At 34.6% G+C, this 21,368-nt stretch overlaps 5 protein-coding genes and 1 long non-coding RNA gene across 9 annotated transcripts in view; 2 read left to right on the top strand and 4 right to left on the bottom strand.

The window, feature by feature from the left end:
• Positions 1 to 811, bottom strand: part of LOC145941846 (uncharacterized) — a 53,737-nt gene extending 52,926 nt beyond the window's left edge. Inside the window, exon 1 of the long non-coding RNA XR_014426229.1 lies at positions 549 to 811. This is a non-coding gene — a long non-coding RNA (uncharacterized LOC145941846). The remainder of the gene's footprint in view (positions 1 to 548) is intronic.
• Positions 812 to 1,718: 907 nt separating this feature from the next.
• L(3)72dn (UTP4 small subunit processome component l(3)72Dn) lies at positions 1,719 to 4,639 on the bottom strand. Its single transcript, XM_083048182.1, has 4 exons — positions 4,390 to 4,639; positions 2,743 to 4,282; positions 1,994 to 2,296; positions 1,719 to 1,908 (listed from the first exon to the last, which is right to left on the bottom strand). The coding sequence occupies exons 1-4, from the start codon at positions 4,491 to 4,493 to the stop codon at positions 1,792 to 1,794; spliced, it is 2,064 nt and encodes a 687-aa protein (XP_082904308.1). The 5' UTR covers positions 4,494 to 4,639; the 3' UTR covers positions 1,719 to 1,791.
• A 289-nt stretch (positions 4,640 to 4,928) lies between these two features.
• On the top strand, positions 4,929 to 9,589 carry Lfg (Glutamate NMDA receptor-associated protein 1 lifeguard). 2 transcript variants are annotated; one of them, XM_083047387.1, is made up of 6 exons: positions 4,929 to 5,185; positions 6,953 to 7,016; positions 7,556 to 7,660; positions 7,740 to 7,926; positions 8,010 to 8,280; positions 8,412 to 9,589. In XM_083047387.1, the coding sequence occupies exons 2-6, from the start codon at positions 6,971 to 6,973 to the stop codon at positions 8,769 to 8,771; spliced, it is 969 nt and encodes a 322-aa protein (XP_082903513.1). In that variant the 5' UTR covers positions 4,929 to 5,185; positions 6,953 to 6,970; the 3' UTR covers positions 8,772 to 9,589. The 2 variants fall into 2 exon arrangements, with proteins under 2 accessions (XP_082903513.1, XP_082903514.1); XM_083047388.1 differs by lacking the exon at positions 4,929 to 5,185 and adding an exon at positions 5,243 to 5,837.
• Positions 9,590 to 10,001: 412 nt separating this feature from the next.
• Rab10 (RAS oncogene family member Rab10) lies at positions 10,002 to 12,356 on the bottom strand. The gene is made up of 5 exons (XM_083047392.1): positions 12,224 to 12,356; positions 11,480 to 11,540; positions 11,263 to 11,401; positions 11,084 to 11,173; positions 10,002 to 10,960 (listed from the first exon to the last, which is right to left on the bottom strand). Exons 1-5 carry the CDS (start codon positions 12,348 to 12,350, stop codon positions 10,775 to 10,777), a joined length of 603 nt encoding a protein of 200 aa, XP_082903518.1. The 5' UTR covers positions 12,351 to 12,356; the 3' UTR covers positions 10,002 to 10,774.
• Positions 12,357 to 12,534: 178 nt separating this feature from the next.
• On the top strand, positions 12,535 to 17,308 carry LOC145941316 (uridine-cytidine kinase-like 1). Of its 3 annotated transcripts, none has more exons than XM_083047385.1 (12): positions 12,535 to 12,675; positions 13,262 to 13,385; positions 13,732 to 13,892; positions 13,940 to 14,088; positions 14,928 to 15,098; positions 15,221 to 15,327; positions 15,446 to 15,616; positions 15,707 to 15,778; positions 15,852 to 16,103; positions 16,195 to 16,404; positions 16,598 to 16,783; positions 16,873 to 17,308. In XM_083047385.1, exons 3-12 carry the CDS (start codon positions 13,837 to 13,839, stop codon positions 17,182 to 17,184), a joined length of 1,686 nt encoding a protein of 561 aa, XP_082903511.1. In that variant the 5' UTR covers positions 12,535 to 12,675; positions 13,262 to 13,385; positions 13,732 to 13,836; the 3' UTR covers positions 17,185 to 17,308. The 3 variants fall into 3 exon arrangements, with proteins under 3 accessions (XP_082903511.1, XP_082903512.1, XP_082903510.1); XM_083047386.1 differs by lacking the exon at positions 12,535 to 12,675 and adding an exon at positions 12,972 to 13,101 and having other exon boundaries at positions 13,958 to 14,088; XM_083047384.1 differs by lacking the exon at positions 12,535 to 12,675 and adding an exon at positions 12,972 to 13,101.
• A 109-nt stretch (positions 17,309 to 17,417) lies between these two features.
• On the bottom strand, positions 17,418 to 21,094 carry LOC145941314 (uncharacterized). The gene is made up of 12 exons (XM_083047378.1): positions 20,688 to 21,094; positions 20,341 to 20,418; positions 20,170 to 20,264; positions 20,011 to 20,088; positions 19,757 to 19,903; positions 19,361 to 19,436; positions 19,098 to 19,285; positions 18,823 to 18,967; positions 18,454 to 18,669; positions 18,040 to 18,161; positions 17,843 to 17,978; positions 17,418 to 17,732 (listed from the first exon to the last, which is right to left on the bottom strand). Exons 1-12 carry the CDS (start codon positions 20,997 to 20,999, stop codon positions 17,433 to 17,435), a joined length of 1,893 nt encoding a protein of 630 aa, XP_082903504.1. The 5' UTR covers positions 21,000 to 21,094; the 3' UTR covers positions 17,418 to 17,432.
• Between the last annotated feature and the right edge of the window lie 274 nt (positions 21,095 to 21,368).

Here is a 21,368-nt window from a genome sequence, read left to right as displayed (position 1 = left end):
ATGTAATTAAAATAAATGATTAAATACAACTATATATACTTAAAATGCGTCATAACGCCACACTACTCAAAGAGTCAAAGTAGATTCGTTTTATGACTTGTTAATTAATGATCGAAAAGATATTAAAATGAAAACTTTATAATCCGAGCTGCTGTCTTTCCCGACACGATACGACGATACCTGATGCCAGAATCGAGACGCACAGCACGCCAAGTCGTAATGCAGAGGATAAAACTACGTGCTGCGCGACTCGAACTTGGCATCAAAGCGTACGCCACATGCGACTGACACGTGCGTGACAAACGATAGCGCGTTATAAGTCATGTTAGGACTTCGTGTATCATATTATTCTTCGATTGAAAAATACTGAGAAAACGGGACAACATACATACACAAAATGGCTGCGACATTTTCTCCTAGAAATAAAGAAATTCGAGACGTTCATATAAATATCAGCAAATGGTCGAAATATGTAACGAATTATTACACAAACAACAATGCAATCAATTAGAGAATAAAGTTATATATAGGAGATGATAATTATGCACCTGTTTCCCATGGTTTAGGTCCAAGAGGAAAAGTGAAGTATACGAGAGAGCGATTTCGGTACGTGGATCGCCGGTGCAGAGGGGCCCATATTGTAATAACGATAACACACGGTTTAATACTGTTTCAACGTATGCCCGACACTTTACGAGAGACATTCGTGATCATTTTTCGCGCACGAGACGAACTTTTAGACACCAAAACCCGCGATAAATACGGAGCAGTTTTGAGTGCGACCCAACGGTCGCCGCGCGAGCACGAATGAACCAAGATGGCTGCCAGAGATGTATCGATATGACGTATATTGCGATTCTCGAAATATCGAATCGATCGAGACTACTAGATAATGGCAGTGACTATTTCCCGTAAAAATAAAAAAATTTTAGACATTTATATCAAAAAATGATCGAAACGTATAATGTATTATTACACATAAAAATATAATCAATACAATAAATTACGAAATAAAAATATATATACAAGATGATAATTATGTACCTGTTTCCCATGATTTATTTCGAAGAGAAAATATATATATACGAAAATAAAATATACAAAAAAACGACACAGAGATTCCTATATTGTAATAATGATAATCACGATGTTTAATATTGTTTAGACGAACGCTCGACGTTATGAGATATACTTGCAATAATTTTTTGCGCACGAGATTGACTTTTAGACAATAATACCTGCGAAAAATACGGAGCAGTTTTGAGCGTGTCCTGTCGTCTCGGCATGTTTCGCGTAATGACGATTCGATATGTAATAGTATGAGTCTCCAAGTATTGAAATGTTTGAAAATAATAAAATTTATCATTATTCTATCATTATTTTATTTCTACGAAAGATAATTATAAATCATTAAAATGATAATATTTATAATTATTTCTCGTATAGAAATAAAAAATTCAATATTTCAATAAATATTAGAAATGATCAAAATATAATAAATTTTTAAATATATAATATATAAATAAATTTCAAAAATATATTGAACATATAATTAAAAGTGTCGAAATAGGGAATCGCAATAATTTATTTGACATATATACAAAATTATCCGATGATGAAAATAATACTGCAATATCAAAATGAAATAGAGCGAACTCTAATCATAACATAGAAATATAATATGAAATTTATTTATTTATTAGTATTATTAAAATACCTTTTGATAATATCATTTATTTCTTGAAAGACATCTATTTCTTGGTGTATTCTTAGATGATTATTTTATAATATTTACATGTTAAAGAATTTTTGCTTTAGCGTGGGTGGTAACTTCTCTGATAACGAAGTTGGATTCACCTCAACCGCAATCAATTCTTCGTCATTTAACCAATTTAAATAGGCGAGATGCTGCAAATAATAAAATCATGAGATGTTTTCTTTCCTTCTTATTATTTAATTATTTAAAATGTTTCTTTTCCATTGACAACACTACCTTGTACTTCTTGACAACTTGAAATGCGTGCTGAGATTGTGAACTAGAGATTGAATTGCTGTCTTCTGTACTCTCTCCATTTTCACGTTTTGGTATCTTTGCTTCTTTTTCTGGCAATTCACTATTTTTATTGATAACATAAACGCTTGAATCATCCTGCATTATTATAATATTCTCGTTGTGCGAATCAAATATAATATTTGTTATCGGGAATGGACGTGCTAACCATTGTTTTGGCAAGCAATTTTGCAAATTATTGGAAAACGTTGTGTACTGTCTCGCAGGAATATTGTATTCGACAATCTGAAAAACAATTGTTTATATTAGCATCGATAAGAACATCTTAACACTTTGGAACATTGAGAAGAACATTAGCTGTGCTCATTGTTTCATATTAATTTTAAAATTGTAATTTTCAATTTAGATTGTATGATTTTATATCCCCTCCATAAATACATCTTAAAAGTTAATATTGCCCATTAACACCAAGATAATGAATTATAACAAAAGACTTTATAAAATATATATAAACAGTTAATTCAATAACGAAAATAGAAACAATTTGTATAAAATCGCTATGTAAAAATAAAGCTGCAATAACATGTGTAAATTGTGAATTTTTAATAGCAAGTTATTAATGTTGTATAATATTTTACGATAGTGCATTATATTAGAACAGAGGAAATTTGTGTATTAGGTGATTTAAAAATTATTGAATCATATATATATGTGATATGCTATAATCTCACCTTATGATCAGAATAAATTATAATTAAATTGAGCGTGGTTTTTTGCACTGCAATCGCCGTTGCTGGGCAACTGTATTTAGGTAATCGCCACGACTTTAAAGATTCCGCTGTTACACCGTTACCGATGAAATACACAGCGATTCCGCATTGTCGGTCCGTGCATATGAGATATTTGCTGTCCGGAGAGAAGCAGACGAGACTGACGTTTGTAATTGACTCCTTTGTCGTGTGGAACGAACCGATTAATCTCAAACTCTTCTTATCCACCTTAAATAGCGTCACGGTATTTTCATTGCCATCATTGTTAATAGTGATGAATAATTTACCGTTCGGACTAAACAGCATCTTTTGTATTCGGTTCAGAGATAGATCCGTATCGTTTCTAGACAATTGGGCGTCTCCCTCGACCACGTCAAAGTTGAAAACTCTGACGTGAGTGTCCGTTGAATACACGATTGTTTTGGAATCCTTATTAATGGCACACGAGATTATGCTTTCATCACCCTTTGTTTGTAATTGTAATAGTTTTATAGGTTCTTCATCCAGTTGGTGTAGCATGGACGAGCGTACTAATTCTGGGGGATCTTTAGTGATCGAACCGAGTCTCCATAGCTCCAGATAATTTGTGTACCGCAACAAAATGCATCTAGATTTTCGACAAATTATAGCGCACGGTGATTGCAGTAATGGAGGATATTTTACAAGATTTTTTGGCGGATAACTCGATACAGCGAGGTACCCATCTACTCCAGCTGAATAAAGTTTTCCATTGGCTTCTACAAGTGCTCTGACATCATGAATATGCAGCCTCCTCTCGATTCCTTTTACCCATTGAAACTTTCCACTTGATTTTTGGATAACCTTGCAAAAACTTCTTACAACTGGATCCACGCCTGCGCAATATACAACATTCATATCATGCGACAAAGTGATAGCTAATATATCAGCTGTATGACTTTCATGAGACTCTATCAATACTCCCATGTGCGGATCCCAGAAGCATAAAAAGCCCTGAGAGTCACCAGAGATAATTATGTTGTCATCAGTGACCGCAAGGCACCAAACTATTGTATTTTTCCTAACATTACTTCTAGAAGTCGTCATTTTATGTATTGCATGTCCAGATATGGCACTCCACACTCTGATAGTGTCTGGGGAACCTGTATAAATCATCTCGCCAGTATTATCCCATTTAATGCACAAGATTCTTCCTTTTTGCTTATCAAATATTCTTTCAAAACTCAATTTATCCTTATGTACATTGAAAGTATTGATATATCCATCCTCCGTGCCAATAGCCAAGCGAGTTTTCTCATGATTCACATCCATGCACCAAGCTGCGCCTCCAATCACCATAACTTCATATTTGATTCCCAACGTCGTTAAGTCATATTCTATTACAGCACCTTGTAATCCAGTCGAGAACAGTCTGGGACCGATCCAGAGTATACTTTCCACCGAGTTCTCGCCATGACCGGCTATGGTACACTCAACAAACGGCGCATTCTCGACATTCCAGATTTCTATGGAGTTATTGTTCCTTTAAAAAATAAAGAAAAAAAATTAAAGATAATTAACAAAAATTTGCACGTTTAAATAATGCGTTTTTATTATATAAATATTATATAGTAATAAATGATAACTAACCTTGCAAGAGCTAATTTTTTCGTTTTTGGTTCGTGAGACAAACAAGTCACGGATTTCGGTTCTAGACTGTAAAATCTTATATTATGTATGCGATATGAAGCCATAATTTCTATAATTATATTATTATTAACATAATCGTAACTGTTATGCACGTGGTACAAATTGCATATTAGGTTAAGGATCAAAAGATCAGTGAAGGAACCAATGTTGCCAATGCGGGGTGGGGGAATGGCGCGCCGGTGCGCCGCGCGCGCATCCCCCACCACCTAGCCACCACCTACCCCCACCTCTGCGCAGCCACTAAACCACGTGACGCAGCCACGTGACGCGGTCACGTGACAAAACGTCGCGCGCACCCCCCACCACGCCGCTCCCCCCACCGCCCGTCGCAGCTCGCGGTCGCGACGCAGCGCCGCTTGAAGGTTAAAGTCGATTCAAAAGTCGAACGCGCCGCGCACATCGACACGCGCTCTAGTATTATATATTATATATTCTATGGTTGCGCGACCTGAAATTGGCAACACTGGACGCAACACGCAGGCGCCAGCACTGACCACTGACACTCCCCAGAAAGATCGGTCCGTTTCATGTTGTTCGGCGGTGCAACTTCAGTCGACAGGCAAAGCCGGATAGTTGTCGCGGGTGTTCCTAACGTAACGTGTTCGCGCGAAGTGTGTTGCGTGTGATTGCATCGTCCGCGATCGAAGTAAATAACGAAGTTTGTTTTTTCTTGCGCTACGCGATATTACTGTGCCGCTGACCGGAGCGTCATCGGGCTCCTGTGCGAAGTAACGAGGTAAATAACACACACACACACACAACGCATTGCAATATTCGGGGCCGCATTCGAGGAACGCGAATTATCGATTGCGACTATTTCCGTAAAGAACGAACGACGTATCGAATCTTGACGTATCGCGTTCCTTCGCTCCCGCGAACAACCAAGTTTGCATCGAAGGCGCGCATTGTATAACAATTGCATGCAAAATTGTCGTTCGCGCACTCGGTGTGACATTGCATGCAGCAAGCTTTAGGAAGAAAGCGCCGTTTCCTTACGTTAGTCATCGCCTTGTGGGCGGGAAGGGGAGGATTATAATCGCGCGGATACATTTCCGCGGCTCGATAATCCGCGTGACCTTGCTGTAACGTAAAAAAATACATTGAAAAGAACGGGGTGGCATCGCGTTCGAAATTCAAAACATTCGCATTTTTAAATTTTCCGGGAGAGGTATTATTTATTTATTTATTTTCCATATCGTTCGACACATCGTGTCATCGCATCTATTGTTCTACATCTTGACGTTTTATCGTGATTAAATAACGTGACGTATCATACGCACATATATACATATATATATATACTATATTATGTATATTTACTTGGCATGTGAGAACGTGTGTGTGCACATACACACGCATCCGTATATACGACAAGATATCGTGTTTCGGTGAGAAAAACACACACAGCGTCATATACCTTATTTATTATATTTTGACAAGAAAAGAAAAGAGCATTACATGTGTTAAAAGTATTGCATCAAATGCATTGGAGTTGAAAAGTGTTTGGTAATTGCATATCCTGTTCCATTTTACAACTAAATATTAATATTTTGGTGAAAAACCAGTCCTTATTATCATTCACAAACATTAAACTATAGCTTGCGACAAAGTAATACTCTAATTGATACATATATATATATATTAATTAATTTAATGTGCAGTGCGAGTTTATTTTTTTTTTTTCTTTGTTTTTATATAAAGTGATAGACACATATGTAGGTATATGCACATATATGCATATACAATGCATATATTACTAACTGTGCATTAAAATTATTTATTTGATAAACAGTACCTGTACTTTTGCATATTAAAATGTATTTTTCCCTATAAGAGATATTATTATTAATTTTCGAATTTTTCAATTATTAACAATTGCATCAAGTTGAGTTAATCGTATCTATTTATTCGAAAGATTATTCAAAGGTATAAGATAATGAAAAAATAAATCTGAGTAAGATTGCGAGATAGAGCTATTAAATTTTTTGTAGCCTATAGTTTGCATGAGCCAAAATAGTACTTCATTTTTTAGAGCAAGTATATATTTTCTCAGGCGTTAACCCATGACTCATTGAATGCCAAAATGTGAAACATTAATCTTCTTTTGTTGCTGATTATGTACTTACAATGCATTTTTATATAGGAAAAAAATATTAAAAAATGATAAATGATAAAATGATGTTATTTGTAAGTTAGCAGCTTAGAATTACAAGCATGTAAATTGCGACATAAATAATATTCTCACAAGAATGAATTTGTAAAACATACACATTAATATGTTTATATAAATGATTGTTTTTATTACAATAATTTGTTTTTATGTTTTTTTAACGATATATGTTAATCTAAGAGAAAGAATGAAAGATGTACAGAATAAATATTTTTCAAACATTTAAAAAAATATATTTCTAATATTGTTGATGCATTCATACAGTTTTATTGATATTTTTTTGTAAAAGAGATTTCTCTCTAGCTATATATATAATGATAGGTTCTTTTTCAGCTAAAACAAAACCAAAAGATGACAACTTGGCAAGCACCAGGTGCGGGATTCTATCCAGGACAAGGTTCTGATCTCTCTTTTTCCTTGTGTTTTTAATATATTTTCTATTATTATATTTCATTATTTTTTTATAATTCTGAATCTATACCGACCGTTCAGTCAGCAGTTAGCATCATAGCACTTGTTTAAAAAGGATATATCATTCTATACATTTTAAAGCACTTTGTTAATATGATTTTTAATTGACACTTGAGAGAATAAGAAAAATATTAGTAAGTTAATATGTATGTAAGTATAGCGTGTTAAAAGAAAAAATACTGATTAATATCATCTCATCAAGATTATAGTTTGTATAATATATTTACAAATATACATATATTTCAGCAAATTATATCAAATATAATTAGTGTCTTCAAGAGAAGCCAATTTACTGCACAACTATATGGAAACTTAATCTTACAAAAGCACAAAACATGCACTATGTAAAAAGTAGTAGCTGCTGTTAGTGCACAAAGTTCTTCAAGTTGCTACTGCTTATCAAGGTTCAATGAATATGATATTGCAACGTTGATATCTATGTTTTTCTCGAATTTGATTGTGCAGGTCCATATCCTCAACAAAATCCAGGGTATCCGCCACCACAAGAAGGCTATCCGTATCCTCCAAATCCAGGATACCCACCACCTTATCCCGGTGGAAATCCACCAGGTAAATATAACATAAATGCTAAGCAATTAAAAAATATCATAACATTATTTATTCATCGAGCATTACTGTTTTTGAATAGGTCCAGGATTTATACCTCCACCAAGTGCTCCATCCTACGGTGAGGCACCGCCAATTGGTTCAGGATTCGGAGCAGTACCACCAGTTCAATCAGGAATGTACGGGTCTGGCTATGGAGAAGATCCTCTGCAGGATGAGGTCAAAGGATTTGAGTTTAATGACAGAACCATTAGAAATGGCTTCATCAGGTAAATTTCATGACTTCTAAAACTTTTAACATGCTCTATATGTAATTTATAACAAAATATAAATATATATTTTTCTTTTTCAGGAAAGTATACAGCATCCTGATGTGTCAGTTACTCATCACATTTGGGATGATTTGTTTGTTCCTCTATCATAGACCAACACAGCAATGGGTCATGAGACATTCAGAATTGTTTTGGATCGCCTTTGCTGCAACAATTGTCTTGATTATATGTATGGCTTGCTGTACCAATGTGAGACGTAAGGCCCCGATGAACTTTATATTCCTGTTTTTATTTACACTGGCGGAGGCTTTCCTGCTAGCTATAGCTGCTTCGACTTACAAGAAGGAGGAAGTAAGATTTTAATATTGTAATATATCGATTTTTTTTCGAATATGTGTATATATGTGCGAATAATTTTTTTACTACATTATATTAAATCGTAATTAGTAAAAATTTTACTGATGTCTATAATGCTTTTACAGGTTATGTTAGCTGTTGGAATTACAGCGGCAGTTTGTCTAGGATTAACAATATTTGCATTTCAAACAAAAATTGATTTTACAGGGTTACACGGTGCCCTATTTGTCGCTGTGCTCGTCTTGCTTATTTTTGGCATAGTCGCGATGATCTGGCCTGGAAAAACTATGACTTTGATTTATGCGTCAATTGGTGCATTAATATTTTCTTTGTATCTGGTCTATGACACGCAAATGATGTTAGGCGGAAAGCACAAATATTCAATTTCACCGGAGGAGTATATCTTTGCCGCGTTGAGCCTGTATCTAGATGTCGTTAACATTTTTATCTACATTCTGACTATTATTGGTGCTTCGCGAGACTAATTGCTGTCAATTCTCTTTCTATTTTAACTTGTTGTGTTATAACTACTACAAAATACACAACCAGCTTTTACTTATTGTCGTCCTGCTCTGGCTCTCTGCAGTTATCATCCTGAGAGTGCACTGTAGGCGAGCAAATAATGAGAAGTATAAATGTAAAGAAGTATAATATTGGCAAGACTTTAATTTCTATAAACAGATAGCTTTTACAAATTTTCAAAGATTGTGTACAAACAGCACACTTTGGATTCCGAAGCCCCTTGTCTAGTTCTATAAGGCATAATACAACAAAGTGTTTCCTATTGTCTTGGGTATGAAACCAAATTCTTATAATTCTTATCTTTAATAGGATAGCATATATTAATAATATTATTATTGTCATTATAAAAAAAGTATCAATTTTATTTCTTTATTTGTATTATTTTCTTTTTCTGGTATACGTAATTATCATCAGAATCATTTATTATAAAAACAACCATAAAATTTATATTTTTTATTTTTATTTCTTTAAAAGACTTTCTTTTGGATTTTCTAATATGATTGATTAAAAGTATATATCTAATTATATTATTAATTAAGAGCAAAACTGATTATTAATATAATTATTATAAATATATTATATACATGTCTATTAATGTGATTAAAACACCACATTAGTTGTAGTATTGTGTTATCTGGACCTGACTGTAATTCCAGAAGCAACCTTGAAAGATGCTTGGTGTGTACCTGTGGTTGCCCATATACATATATATATATTTAGAAAATTACGATTGTGTTTTCTTTGTTCATATATATTTAAATAATAAAATTATTCTCCAATATTTCTGATCTCTTCTTTCCGATTTCAAATAACAATGTATATTGCAATTCTATATTTAATATCTACATTTGTTTAAAGATATAAATATGTTAATATTCTTATGTATGTATATATGATAAGACAAAATTTCAGGTCTCCTGTAATGTTACGTAATGCATAATAATCTTGTTTATAATATCTTTCAATATAATATAGAAGAAATAATTAATGATTATTGTCGCTGATTTTTATCAATACATATATACAAAAAATATGAAATATATAATTTGAATCGTATAATATTTTTAGAGCTCTTGATACATAATTTGTTTACATATAAATTGACATTTATATAGCTGTAATTTTTGGATCTAAAAAGATTTCATGCAAAATGCATATATGTATGTGTATGTTTTTAGGAAATAACAACAAAATAATATCGAAATTGTGGATATTTATATTTATAGTAAATCGGCCGTACACAAAACGGTAAAAGCTTTTGGTTTTAAACTTTTTCACCTTAACTTAATATACAAATAAGCACGTGTTTGGTGCAATTATCCATGGAGGAAAGCTTTTTTTTAATATCTAAAGATTTATAAAGATCAAAGCTGACACTCATACTCATATCACTCAACATGGTAACAAATTGCAGCCTCATAATAAACAATATGTCCTAGTTTTCTTTGTTCGTGCAACAATGCAATGGCGTTTCACGTGAAACATAAAGATCCATTACAAAAACTTGCATGTTTATGCAAACTTGTTTCGTCATCCATGTAAACTAATAAAATTTCAAGTTATATATTATAGATATAATTCTATAATATATACATGAGGAGAAGCATATTGTTTAAAACTTATTGACACTTGTGTAAATATAATTATACTAAAAACTTTCGAATATAGAATCCGAAATACAATTTTCAAATATAGAAACATAATACACAAAGTTTCAAATATATTGAATAATCGAATAATCGTTTTTTTTAGCAAAGTTTGTTTTGATTGCAGCATAGAAAAATGTGTTTTTACCAGAGCAAAAGTGAGATTGGATTACATCTGATCAGGCAGTGTCTTGAAATGTTTAAGTATGTTATTATGCTTTAAATTATGCTCTAAATCTATCGAGAACTCTATCCCAAGTGTGGCACGAGCTGATATATAGTTCATCATGCACCGTTAATAAAATAAATAATATATAAAATTAGCAGCACCGATTCGAACTTCTTTCTACTCTTCGATCAACCGTCACTCTGTCGGGCGCATCTTGTGGTTCCTTGCCATGTGTTTTGTCCAATATTGCTTCTGCTAGCTCACTAAATGCTCGATCGATATTGATATTTGCTTTTGCAGACGTCTCCATAAATCTAATGCTATGTTCTCTCGCTATCTATAAATAAAAAATTTCGTTTATTGAAATTATATCTTATATTTTTGTGTGATAAATGATTAGTTACTATATTGTTTTATCATAATATATTAAAATATGTATATAATAATTGAAAGTATTTACCGCTTCTCCTTTTTCAGTGCTGACTACACGTTTTTCTTCCATATCGCTCTTATTTCCTAATATCATTTTCTCCACATCTTCATTTGCATGCTGTAGGAAATATTTATAGTCAAAATTATTATTTGTTTTAAACATATGCTAAAATATTCTGATATATATGTAATAAGTTATATATTTACTTCATCAATATTTCTCAACCACTTCACAATATTTTCAAATGTTTTTTCATTAGTAATATCATAAACAAGCATAATTCCCATAGCTCCTCTATAATATGATGTTGTAATAGTGTGAAATCTTTCTTGTCCAGCTGTATCCCTACAAATATATAAACATAAATACATTGATTTCTTTTTAAGTATATGTATGTATATATATATATATATGACAACTCACCATATCTGTAATTTGATTTTCTTTCCTCTTAATTCCACTGTCTTGATTTTAAAGTCAATACCTATAAAAAAAGAAATTTTTTACATTTTACACATTAAAAAGAAGAATAAAATATTTTTCTATAGAATTTCAAGAAATTATATATATGTATACAAATATTTATATACGCATATACAGTTTTATATGTTATATATTTTTATTTTTATATATGTTTAATCAATATGTCCAATCAGTCTTTATTTACATGTAAAGAATATAATATACATATTCATATAAACTAAAAAAATTGCTTATATAAAAGATCTTTTTTGCAGCATGTACAATAAGCGATTGTCATCGTTAAATTAATCATGTACGACCAGTGAAATCTCGCGAAAGCAAAGTACGATAATTTTTTTTGCAAAAAAACGCTCGTAATCGCATCCTGGTTGACATCCGCATGTGTGCGCGTGTATGTATACTCCATAAACTTTCGCACACGGAAACGAAGCAGATCGGCTTCATCGCATTTGATTTTAAAGAATGAGGCGTGACGGCTGTTCTTTTACCAACGACAGTGCAGCGTTTTCTAACCTAATCGTCCGCAAGAATTGCGAGTCGAACTCGTCAACGGAGGAACTCACGATTCCCGGTCTTTCTATCCATATATATACATATATATATAAATATATATATATACGTATACATATAAAGAATATATATATATATATATTTTTTTTTTCTTCTTTCTTATTTTTTTCTTACCTATTGTAGAAATGAACGTCGTGGAGAAGGCATCGTCCGAGAAGCGGAACAGTATGCACGTCTTGCCGACCCCGGAGTCACCGATGAGGAGTAGCTTGAAGAGCAGATCGTACGTCTTCTTCGCCATTTCGTGGCCGCGGTTATTACGCTAGGAGTTAGGCGCCGCCGCCGAGAGGGAAGTAAACAGACGAACGAAGGAAGGAGTGCGGGACCTCGACTTATTCAGCGATCAGCAGCGGCGATGACTCTCCGCTACGTTCATCGAACGTTACGCACCGGTTATAGTCGCTCAAGGTCGAACGAGGGCGCGTCTCTCCCGACGAGAGAGCTGTGCACGTATATCCTCGGGCGAACCGGTTGGAGAGGAGGCGGCGTACTATTAAAAGACGGCGCGACGTCACGCGACGCGACCGAGTCGACACGACGCAGAAGCCATCGGGGGTAGACTCGGGGTAACTCTTTTGCTTCTCTCTTTCTCTCTCTGTCTCTCCCTTTCTCTACGTGCACGTTATATACGCTACTACTCGGCCGGCCAACAACGAGATCGAGCGGTCCAGTGTTACCGGCTGAATGAGTGCACGATTCTCCGCGGCGCGACGTGACGTAAGGCGCGACGACGCACGACTGACTGATGTATCCTCCGATGACAGGACCCCGCTTGGTCACGTTCCAAAATATACTTCTTGGAGCGGAGTATCTAATCGACCAATCGGGACGAAGAATTTTTTTTCTTTTCTGTTGATTGGTCAATCGAACTCTACTTCAAAGGGGGAAATTTTGGAACGCAACCCTTATTTATATCGCGGGAGATCGTCATCACTTATCTCTGTGTGAACGTAGTAAATAAAGCTTCTCGTGCAATTTCTGCGGAAATGTTTGTGAGTGCTTTTTTAATTGTATTTGGCGTCTCGTAAACTGTAAAATTATCATATATATTTGACCGGAATTTGCATTTTCTTTTTCTTTTAAATCATCTATTTAAAACTTGTGCTTGGGTTTGATATAGTTTTTGCTTACATTATTGTTTTTTTATTGCAGATTCCAAATACCGGATTTTTTATTTCGAATATTACTTGGAATATCATGTGGAAGAGGAAGTTTCCTAGATTTTAAATATTGTCTAGACAGTATCTACGGAAGTAACGAAATAATGGAAAATACGGTAATGGACATAATACAAGTTTTATTGATTTAATCTTGCTAATAATTTTAATATACGCAAGCATGATCTTTTTTGAAATCTGTTGCCATTACGTACATATAACGAAAAAACATGAAAGATTGATTTATTTATGCATCATCTTGAAACATAACATGTTATACGTTGAGATTTTGCTGGCTATGCAAAGTAGTCACGTGATCGGTTGCGCGCGTTTGCAAGCATGCGTGAAATGCATCGCGAGGTGACCGAATGGTGGGGATTTTTCCCACGATCTGGGAAATGACATTGGAATGTGCGATACTGTGCGTTGCCGCGTGTTCATTGTATATACGTTTCCTATTCACAGTGTCGCGTTCACGAACGACGTAGTAGATCGCAAGCGATCGTCCTCGTCGACGTTGACGTTGTCGGCGGGAGGTGACGAGTTCCCGAGAGCCAGAATCGACGGAATATGGCAGCTAAGGTGCAACCTCCGTTCGAGCCACCAAGTTCAGCGAGTTCCGAGAGGTAAGGGCTACGAGGTTGTTGCTTTCCCTTCGTCAAACAGTAAATAGAAGGACATTTTTTCACAGCGACGACGGCGACGTGTGCCTGGACGATCGCGAGATCTTTCTCGCTGACGAGTTATGCGAGGATGCCGAACACTACAGACGCTCTGACGTCGGCACTCCGACACCACAATCCCCGCGTCCACCGTCCACAGGTAAATTCATTTAGACAACTTTTTTGTACGGCTTCACGTCCGATTTTCCCTTGGACAATTTAAATATGGCTACATGTGAATTCAACGTGGTCTTACAAATCGTCGACGATTTTTATTTTACTTGTGGAATTTGTAAGATAAAATTATATTGAACATGTTTTCTATAGAAATTCTTTGCATCTATATATATCAATATTATTAAGATTTATTTAGATATGATGTTGATAACGGAATGATATCTTAATTGACCAAAGTTAGTCATGATTTGTTAATGAATCAGCTGATATTGCATCAGCGGAATCAATCTTATCAGTAAATGAAATGATTCTAATGAAATTTATTTTAAGAAAATAAAAGTAGATTTTTTTGGTGTATTGTATAATTTATGTGTCATTTTTTAAGCCCCATACAGATACATTGGTAACAAACTCAGTGGTCCCATGAAATTGCACTTGTAAGAGAAGATGCAAACAATCAAATGCCATAAATCCCTAATGAATTCATAATGAAGACTAATAGTAAAAGTATAGAAAATCCTTCTCCTCTTTTTAATTCTATTTCTTTAATCCTAACCATTCTAAATGTTAAATCTTTTTAATATATATGAATTTCTCGTTTTTTCTGTATTTAAATCTTTAATGAAGATCCTAAATGTCCTAAATGTGTGAAATCTTAAATGTTTTAATCTTTTTATTGTTTATTTATTTCACACATATATGAAATAAAAATAAAATTACACATATAACTATATTAATATTCTAGATAAAGTATTGATTATATAAATATTATAATCAAAAATTCAAAAGAGCAAAGAAAAATGTATTATATAATTGTAATAGGTTCACAAAAATCTCCACGATCACGTAGACAACGCACTACCAGTATGTCACAATCGAGTAAGAAGACATCTGCGGAATCCATCCTCAGAAGCAAAACACGAACCATTTATACAGCTGGTAGACCTCCTTGGTACAATTCAGCTGGTCAACAAGTAGAACCTTTTGTAATTGGTTAGTATAGTTATTTATTGTTAATTATTATTAATTTTTAATTATCTCATATATGATATAAATTATTTATGTAAAATAGAAATAAATTTTAGTATATTATCAAAAGATATTTTGTGCAATAGGTATCTGTGGTGGCAGCGCTTCTGGGAAAACAACAGTTGCAACTAAAATTATAGAATCTTTAGATGTACCATGGGTGACTCTCCTTAGCATGGACTCCTTTTATAAAGTACGTTAAATATTCTAATCAATAGAATGTAGTGAAAATATCTTTGCACAATTTAGCATGTTTATCACTAGTATGATGGAAAATAACTCGATAATGTAACAGACATTATCGAATACAGGTATTAAATGAGAAGCAGCATGAGATGGCCGCGCACAATGAGTACAACTTCGATCACCCTGATGCATTTGATTTTGAGCTCCTCAAGACTACGTTGCAACGATTGAAGGAAGGACGCATGATAGAAGTTCCTATTTATAATTTTGTAACACATTGTAGGGAAAGTAGAACGGTAAGTTGACATACTCGTTACTATTTTTTTTTATTCTGTGTGCAAGCAAGCAACGCAATTTGTACAGTTGTTTCCTCTTTTGTTTGGTAGAAAATCATGTATGGTGCCAACGTCATTATCTTCGAAGGAATACTAACCTTCTACAATGTCGACGTATTGAAAGTAAGCCAACAAAAAGATATTAAAGATTGCATAACGTAAAAGATCGAAAATAACAAAATAAATGTTTCATAAGATGTGCGACATGAAAGTTTTCGTCGATACCGATGCGGATGTCAGACTAGCCAGACGTTTGCGGAGGGACATTTTGCAAAGAGGCAGAGATCTGGAAGGTGTATTGAAACAGTATATGAAACATGTCCAGCCGGCGTTTTATTATTATATAGCGCCTCTCATGGTTCATGCGGATATCATTGTGCCGCGCGGAGGAGAAAACGAAGTGGCCATAGAACTTATCGTACAACACGTTCACACTCAACTTCAATTGGTAAATTGCCAGCTTTTATTTAACTTTATTTTAAATAGAATTGTTTATAAAATCATTATCGGTGCTACCGATTTGTCTGTGTCACTTTTAGAGAGGTTTCAAATTGAGGGAGAAGTTGGCGCACTCGTACATTGGTCAGCCGTTGCCTTCATCATTGTACTTACTTCCAGACACACCGCAGATAAAGGGTCTTCATACGTTTATACGTAACAAGGAGACGTATAGAGACGAATTTATTTTTTACTCCAAACGGTTGATTCGCCTGGTCATCGAATATGCATTGTCTCTGTTGCCTTTTGAGGTAAATATGCACGCGAGATTTTATTTTATTTTATTTTTTTTTGTTGCCTATAAGTGAACTTTGATAAATTAGATTATTTATGACGCGCATTGTGTTCACTAATAAATATATTCAATTTGCTGTTCAAATTTATATCTATGTATGCGAATTAAAGAGAAATTGGCATATCACAGCGTATTGTTTTTTTATGAAGGACGTAACCGTCGAAACACCACAAGGAGTGTTGTATGGCGGCAAGCGGGGTGCAACAGATAAGATATGCGGCGTGTCGATATTGCGTGCCGGCGAAACCATGGAACAGGCTGTTCGGGACGTATGTAAAGACATACGCATAGGAAAGATTCTTATTCAAACTAATCAACAGACTGGCGAGCCCGAAGTAAGTACTTGTGTAAACTTTTCTTTTAAAACAAAATTTATCTATAAATTTCATGACCAATCGTAATATATTTAATTTCCGGCACATAGTTGTATTACCTTCGATTACCAAAGGACATCAAAGACTACAGAGTAATATTGATGGATGCCACTGTTGCGACCGGTGCCGCCGCTATCATGGCGATCAGAGTTTTATTAGATCATGATGTTGCTGAGGAAAATGTGTTGTTGGCATCTTTACTCATGGCGGAATCCGGCGTGCACTCTATTGCGTACGCCTTTCCTCGAGTAAAGATCGTCACTTCCGCACTTGATCCTGAGATAAACGAAAAGTTCTATGTATTGCCTGGCATCGGCAATTTTGGCGATAGGTACTTTGGCACCGAACCATCCGATGATTAATAGATTTATAGATCTCTTAAAGTACTTACATATATATATATTCGCTACGTTGTGTACATTGTGATACATGATACAGATATTAAAATAATCTGTCATATCTTTAATAAAAAGTGTGTTATATCAACATTTTTATATCTATTACATCCATGTTGCAGGTATTTTATTTATCGCTTTTAAATTAAAAAACTTGTTATTATATTGTTAATTTTGCAATGTGTTGAGATTTTTGTTTAGATATTAATTTATATTTAAAGAGGCGTTGTGCCAACATCACCAGTTTCGGCGAGATCGGCGGCATTGCCACGTAACTGTCTATATCCTCGTGAACTAGCTCGATGAGAACGTCTCCACGAATCTAAATTGCTATTAGGGGGATTATTTGGGCTCAGAAGGTATGTGATCAAACGGTCCAATGCGGCCAAGTCTTCGCTCGTATTGCCAGAATTCGCTAAACCTTTGTGCGAACGTAGATCTCTGCCTACTATCTCCTCGACACGATCGCTTTCCTTTACGTTTCCGCGATTCTGAAGACCAAATCGAGATCCAATCTGCAATATATATTTTTTTTTAATTATGAGAAATATATATTTCTGATAATAATTTAAAAAGCAAATTATGATATTTAAAAATTCAAATTATATTAAGAATATTGCAGTACCTCTTCCGGTCCGTGTTGTCCGTAACTGAGTCTTTGCACTTTTCGGAAAGTTTCATCATTCATCGCTTCTCTGACCGCTTCGTTTAATGTGCGTTCGAGCGCTCGTTGTTTAGTTTTGCTCAATCCATCGTAAAAACTGAATGAAGTTAATAAATTGTATAATGTTTGATATTTACATTCGAATTTTTTTTTTTTACCTCGAATCCAGGGAACTGTTATCTCTGGAAGAGATATTCTTATCGCGAACCAAACGGATATCGTGCTCCCAAAACCGGCGCAATTCCGGTGTGGATGTATACGGTGCGGCCACTTCTTTAATCTGCGGTTGTGAACGAATGATTACAGCGGAGATAAAAATAATCGGCGCATATAACGATAACAAAGTACATAATGTACGCGTAATGTATTAAAAAAAATTGATAAACTATCGCGCGCTGTATCAATATACTTATATATATGTATTTTGATAATCAAATTTTATAATTAATACGTTGCGCTATATATATATTTTTTTATCGCGGTGACGTAATGAAAGCGAGGCAAACTATAGCAATAATTTGTGATTGTTCTCGACTATTATCAGTCGTTATATCGCGTGTTAATTTAGTTACCTTCAAGACTATTATCGCCGTAATAAAGATGCATATTACGTTGATAAACGTCAGACACGCGCTGATAATGCCGTTGCAAAAGAATTCTACGGGCAAATAATTGCTGTAGATGTACGTGTACGAGCTATTAAAATCCGTATAAGATTCGCCTTTGATGTGGGGCATTTTTATAGGCCGATATATAAGCCATATGCATCCTAGAGCCCAAAATAAACCCTGGAAAAAATAAATGTGTGTCTCTTCGATCAATATGCGATTACTTGACGACAATCATAGCAAAAAAAAAGAAGACAATGGATATCTTTACAATTGTAATTATTGTATCATAGACTTAATTTTTTTCTACTGTATGCGCTCATTATTTCTTACGCAGTTAACAACTGGTGGCAGTAATGAAGCCGATATAGCGACGCCAATTAATGGCCCATTGCTACCTTGTAGCAAGGCGACTGCGACACCTGTGCCAGATGGAAGAGCCCAAAGAACACCCATCCAGAGCGATCTGTAGTTGCCTCTACAGGAAAAAATTTTATTTAGATAAAATTTATGATTACGATCCGATTATAATTTAAAGCTGCAGTTATGTAGCTATAGTTATTAAATGATGAATTGCAATGTGTTTGATTGTTTTTAGCGATACGTACCTACCCTTCATTTCTTCGGTTGGCCAATCATTGTAGCCCCAAGGCATCTTGGTTGTACCGAGGATAAGACCAAATATAAAGCCGAAGAGTATTGATAAGAAAATACCGAGCATCAAACTCTTCAGGCCGACCACTTGCAGGTCTCTGTCGGCTATGATAGTCCCGAAGGTCAGAGACATCACAGGTCCCTTTGATCAACGATATGACATGATCAGAGAAATGTGAACACGAATAATTAATAATGTTGCATTAAAAGGTTTTACCATAAGAGGAGAAACTAGCATAGCTGCAACGACGTTAGGCGCATTGTTTTCGATAAGACCGAGTGCAGCAAGACAGCTGTAAGATTATAATTCTTGCAAGTTAAAAGTTACGCGCGATTATCACTAGAATTTATTTACTGGAGTAATATGGTATTTTATATTTTCATAGTCATTTGATAATTCTCATGTGAAATAATCATGTGATAATAGCATTGCGTAATAATAAAATGAAACAATGCAGTCAACAAAATAAAAATCGTCAATAATAAGTGATAAGAATGTTTTTGGTAATATTAGATAAATTTATCGAAAAAAATTGTCTTGTTATCTGATCAATTATTTATCTAGGAATGGCGTATATAAAAAAAATGATAGTAATAATTTTTGCCTTCTTACTCTGCAGTTAATACTAGTAGCACATAATCAAAAGTAAGATCACCGCCGCTGCGAACACCATCGACCACCTGTTTCACTGTCAATTTTGATCTGATAGAGTCTACGAAACCATTCCAAGCATTCTTACGATCTTCCGATTCCTTTCGTCTGAATGGCATAAAATATATATGTTATATATGTTAGTCAATATTTTTAAATATAATGTGTAACTCTACTCTCATATTAATTTCATTAACAGAATTAATTAGAGAAACCTGCGAGCAACGTCATCCTTGATAGCCGACAATCCTGCAGCGCTCATACCGCTATACGTACATTGCGTCGGGATTACGCTATGAAAAATTAACCAATATTGTCATAATGTTGAACTCATATTATATATGTACACGATTTTTAGCTTAGCATAAAATCACCTTACTATCGAGTTCATTTTAACGCCGATACCCATCTCAGTGAGACAATGTATGCAATTTTCGCAGGGTTCGCCGGCAGGGACCGGAAATATTACCTTCCACGGAAAATTTCGTTTGGATTCACAAACATTTAGAAAAGAAAAAGAAATATTTGCAATTTTTTTTCTATACCTCATAATACATATCCTCTTTATCTTTGCACCATACGACATGTTCTACTTTCAGCTTTTTGAGGAGCTCTTCCAGCACCTGCGATATGGAATACAACACTTAGCGAAACAATGAATAATAATTTGATAATTATATGAATGTCAAAGAATAATTTGACTTTTATTTTTTAAAGATGAATAGTTGGAGAAGAGTAATTGATCGAGTCACGAAGAGGAATTTAAAATTATATAAATGTATATATACGTTTGATTGAAAAATCTGGCAACATAATTCATTTTTTCATAATTCTGTATAATAATTGATTGAATCATTGAATTTTAATAGTGATGTTTTCTTTTATATTCTACCGTTTCCATCGACACGAAAACTGGCGTTTTCGACCGCGCGGGATATCCGTGAATACGCTTCCTGGAGCTGATGCCGACGTCGTCGTCTTCGTCGTCGTCGTCATCATCGATGTGGCCGTGATCGTCGTCGATCGAGAGCAATTGCGCGCGTGTTTTCGCTCCTTTCAGACGCAGATCCACCTTCGGCGATGCTGCGATTTTACTCTTGCTCTTTTCGATTTTCTTAGAACGTTTCAGCGGTACACCGAACACAAGTTCGTGTTCGTAACTCAAGGTGGGAATGCAGACAAGAAATACGACACCCCCGGGCATGTTTGTTCCGTAAAGTCGACGAAACTTTATCAAAAATGCAAAAATCACTCACGCGATCTGTATTGTCCGACCGTCAAGGCTTCTCTATTTCGTTTCATCTCGAACGATCTTTAAAAGATCGAAGATACCAATTTCTAACGATCAATTAGCTAACGATAATTACTTTATTGCCTGGCTCGTAATTGTTTAGCGAATGACGACGGCTTCAATAATGCTGTCTTCAGATGATTGAAGACCTGTGTTTGATGTTAAAAATATTCTTCCTTGGAAATGTTTGAAGAATTATTAATTAAAAAACATTTGTAGTTTTTTGTATTTCATAATTTTTATTTTTTTTTCCAGAAAGGAGAATATCAGCAAAGGAGAAGA

This window comes from Prenolepis imparis, unplaced genomic scaffold (genome assembly GCF_030444845.1).
Source record: "Prenolepis imparis isolate NDT839.2.m4 unplaced genomic scaffold, iyPreImpa1.0 SCAF_10, whole genome shotgun sequence".
NCBI classification, from domain to species: domain Eukaryota; kingdom Metazoa; phylum Arthropoda; class Insecta; order Hymenoptera; family Formicidae; genus Prenolepis; species Prenolepis imparis.
The sequence above is the reverse complement of the archived record's forward strand: the minus strand, read 5'-3'. Positions and strand labels throughout refer to the sequence as shown.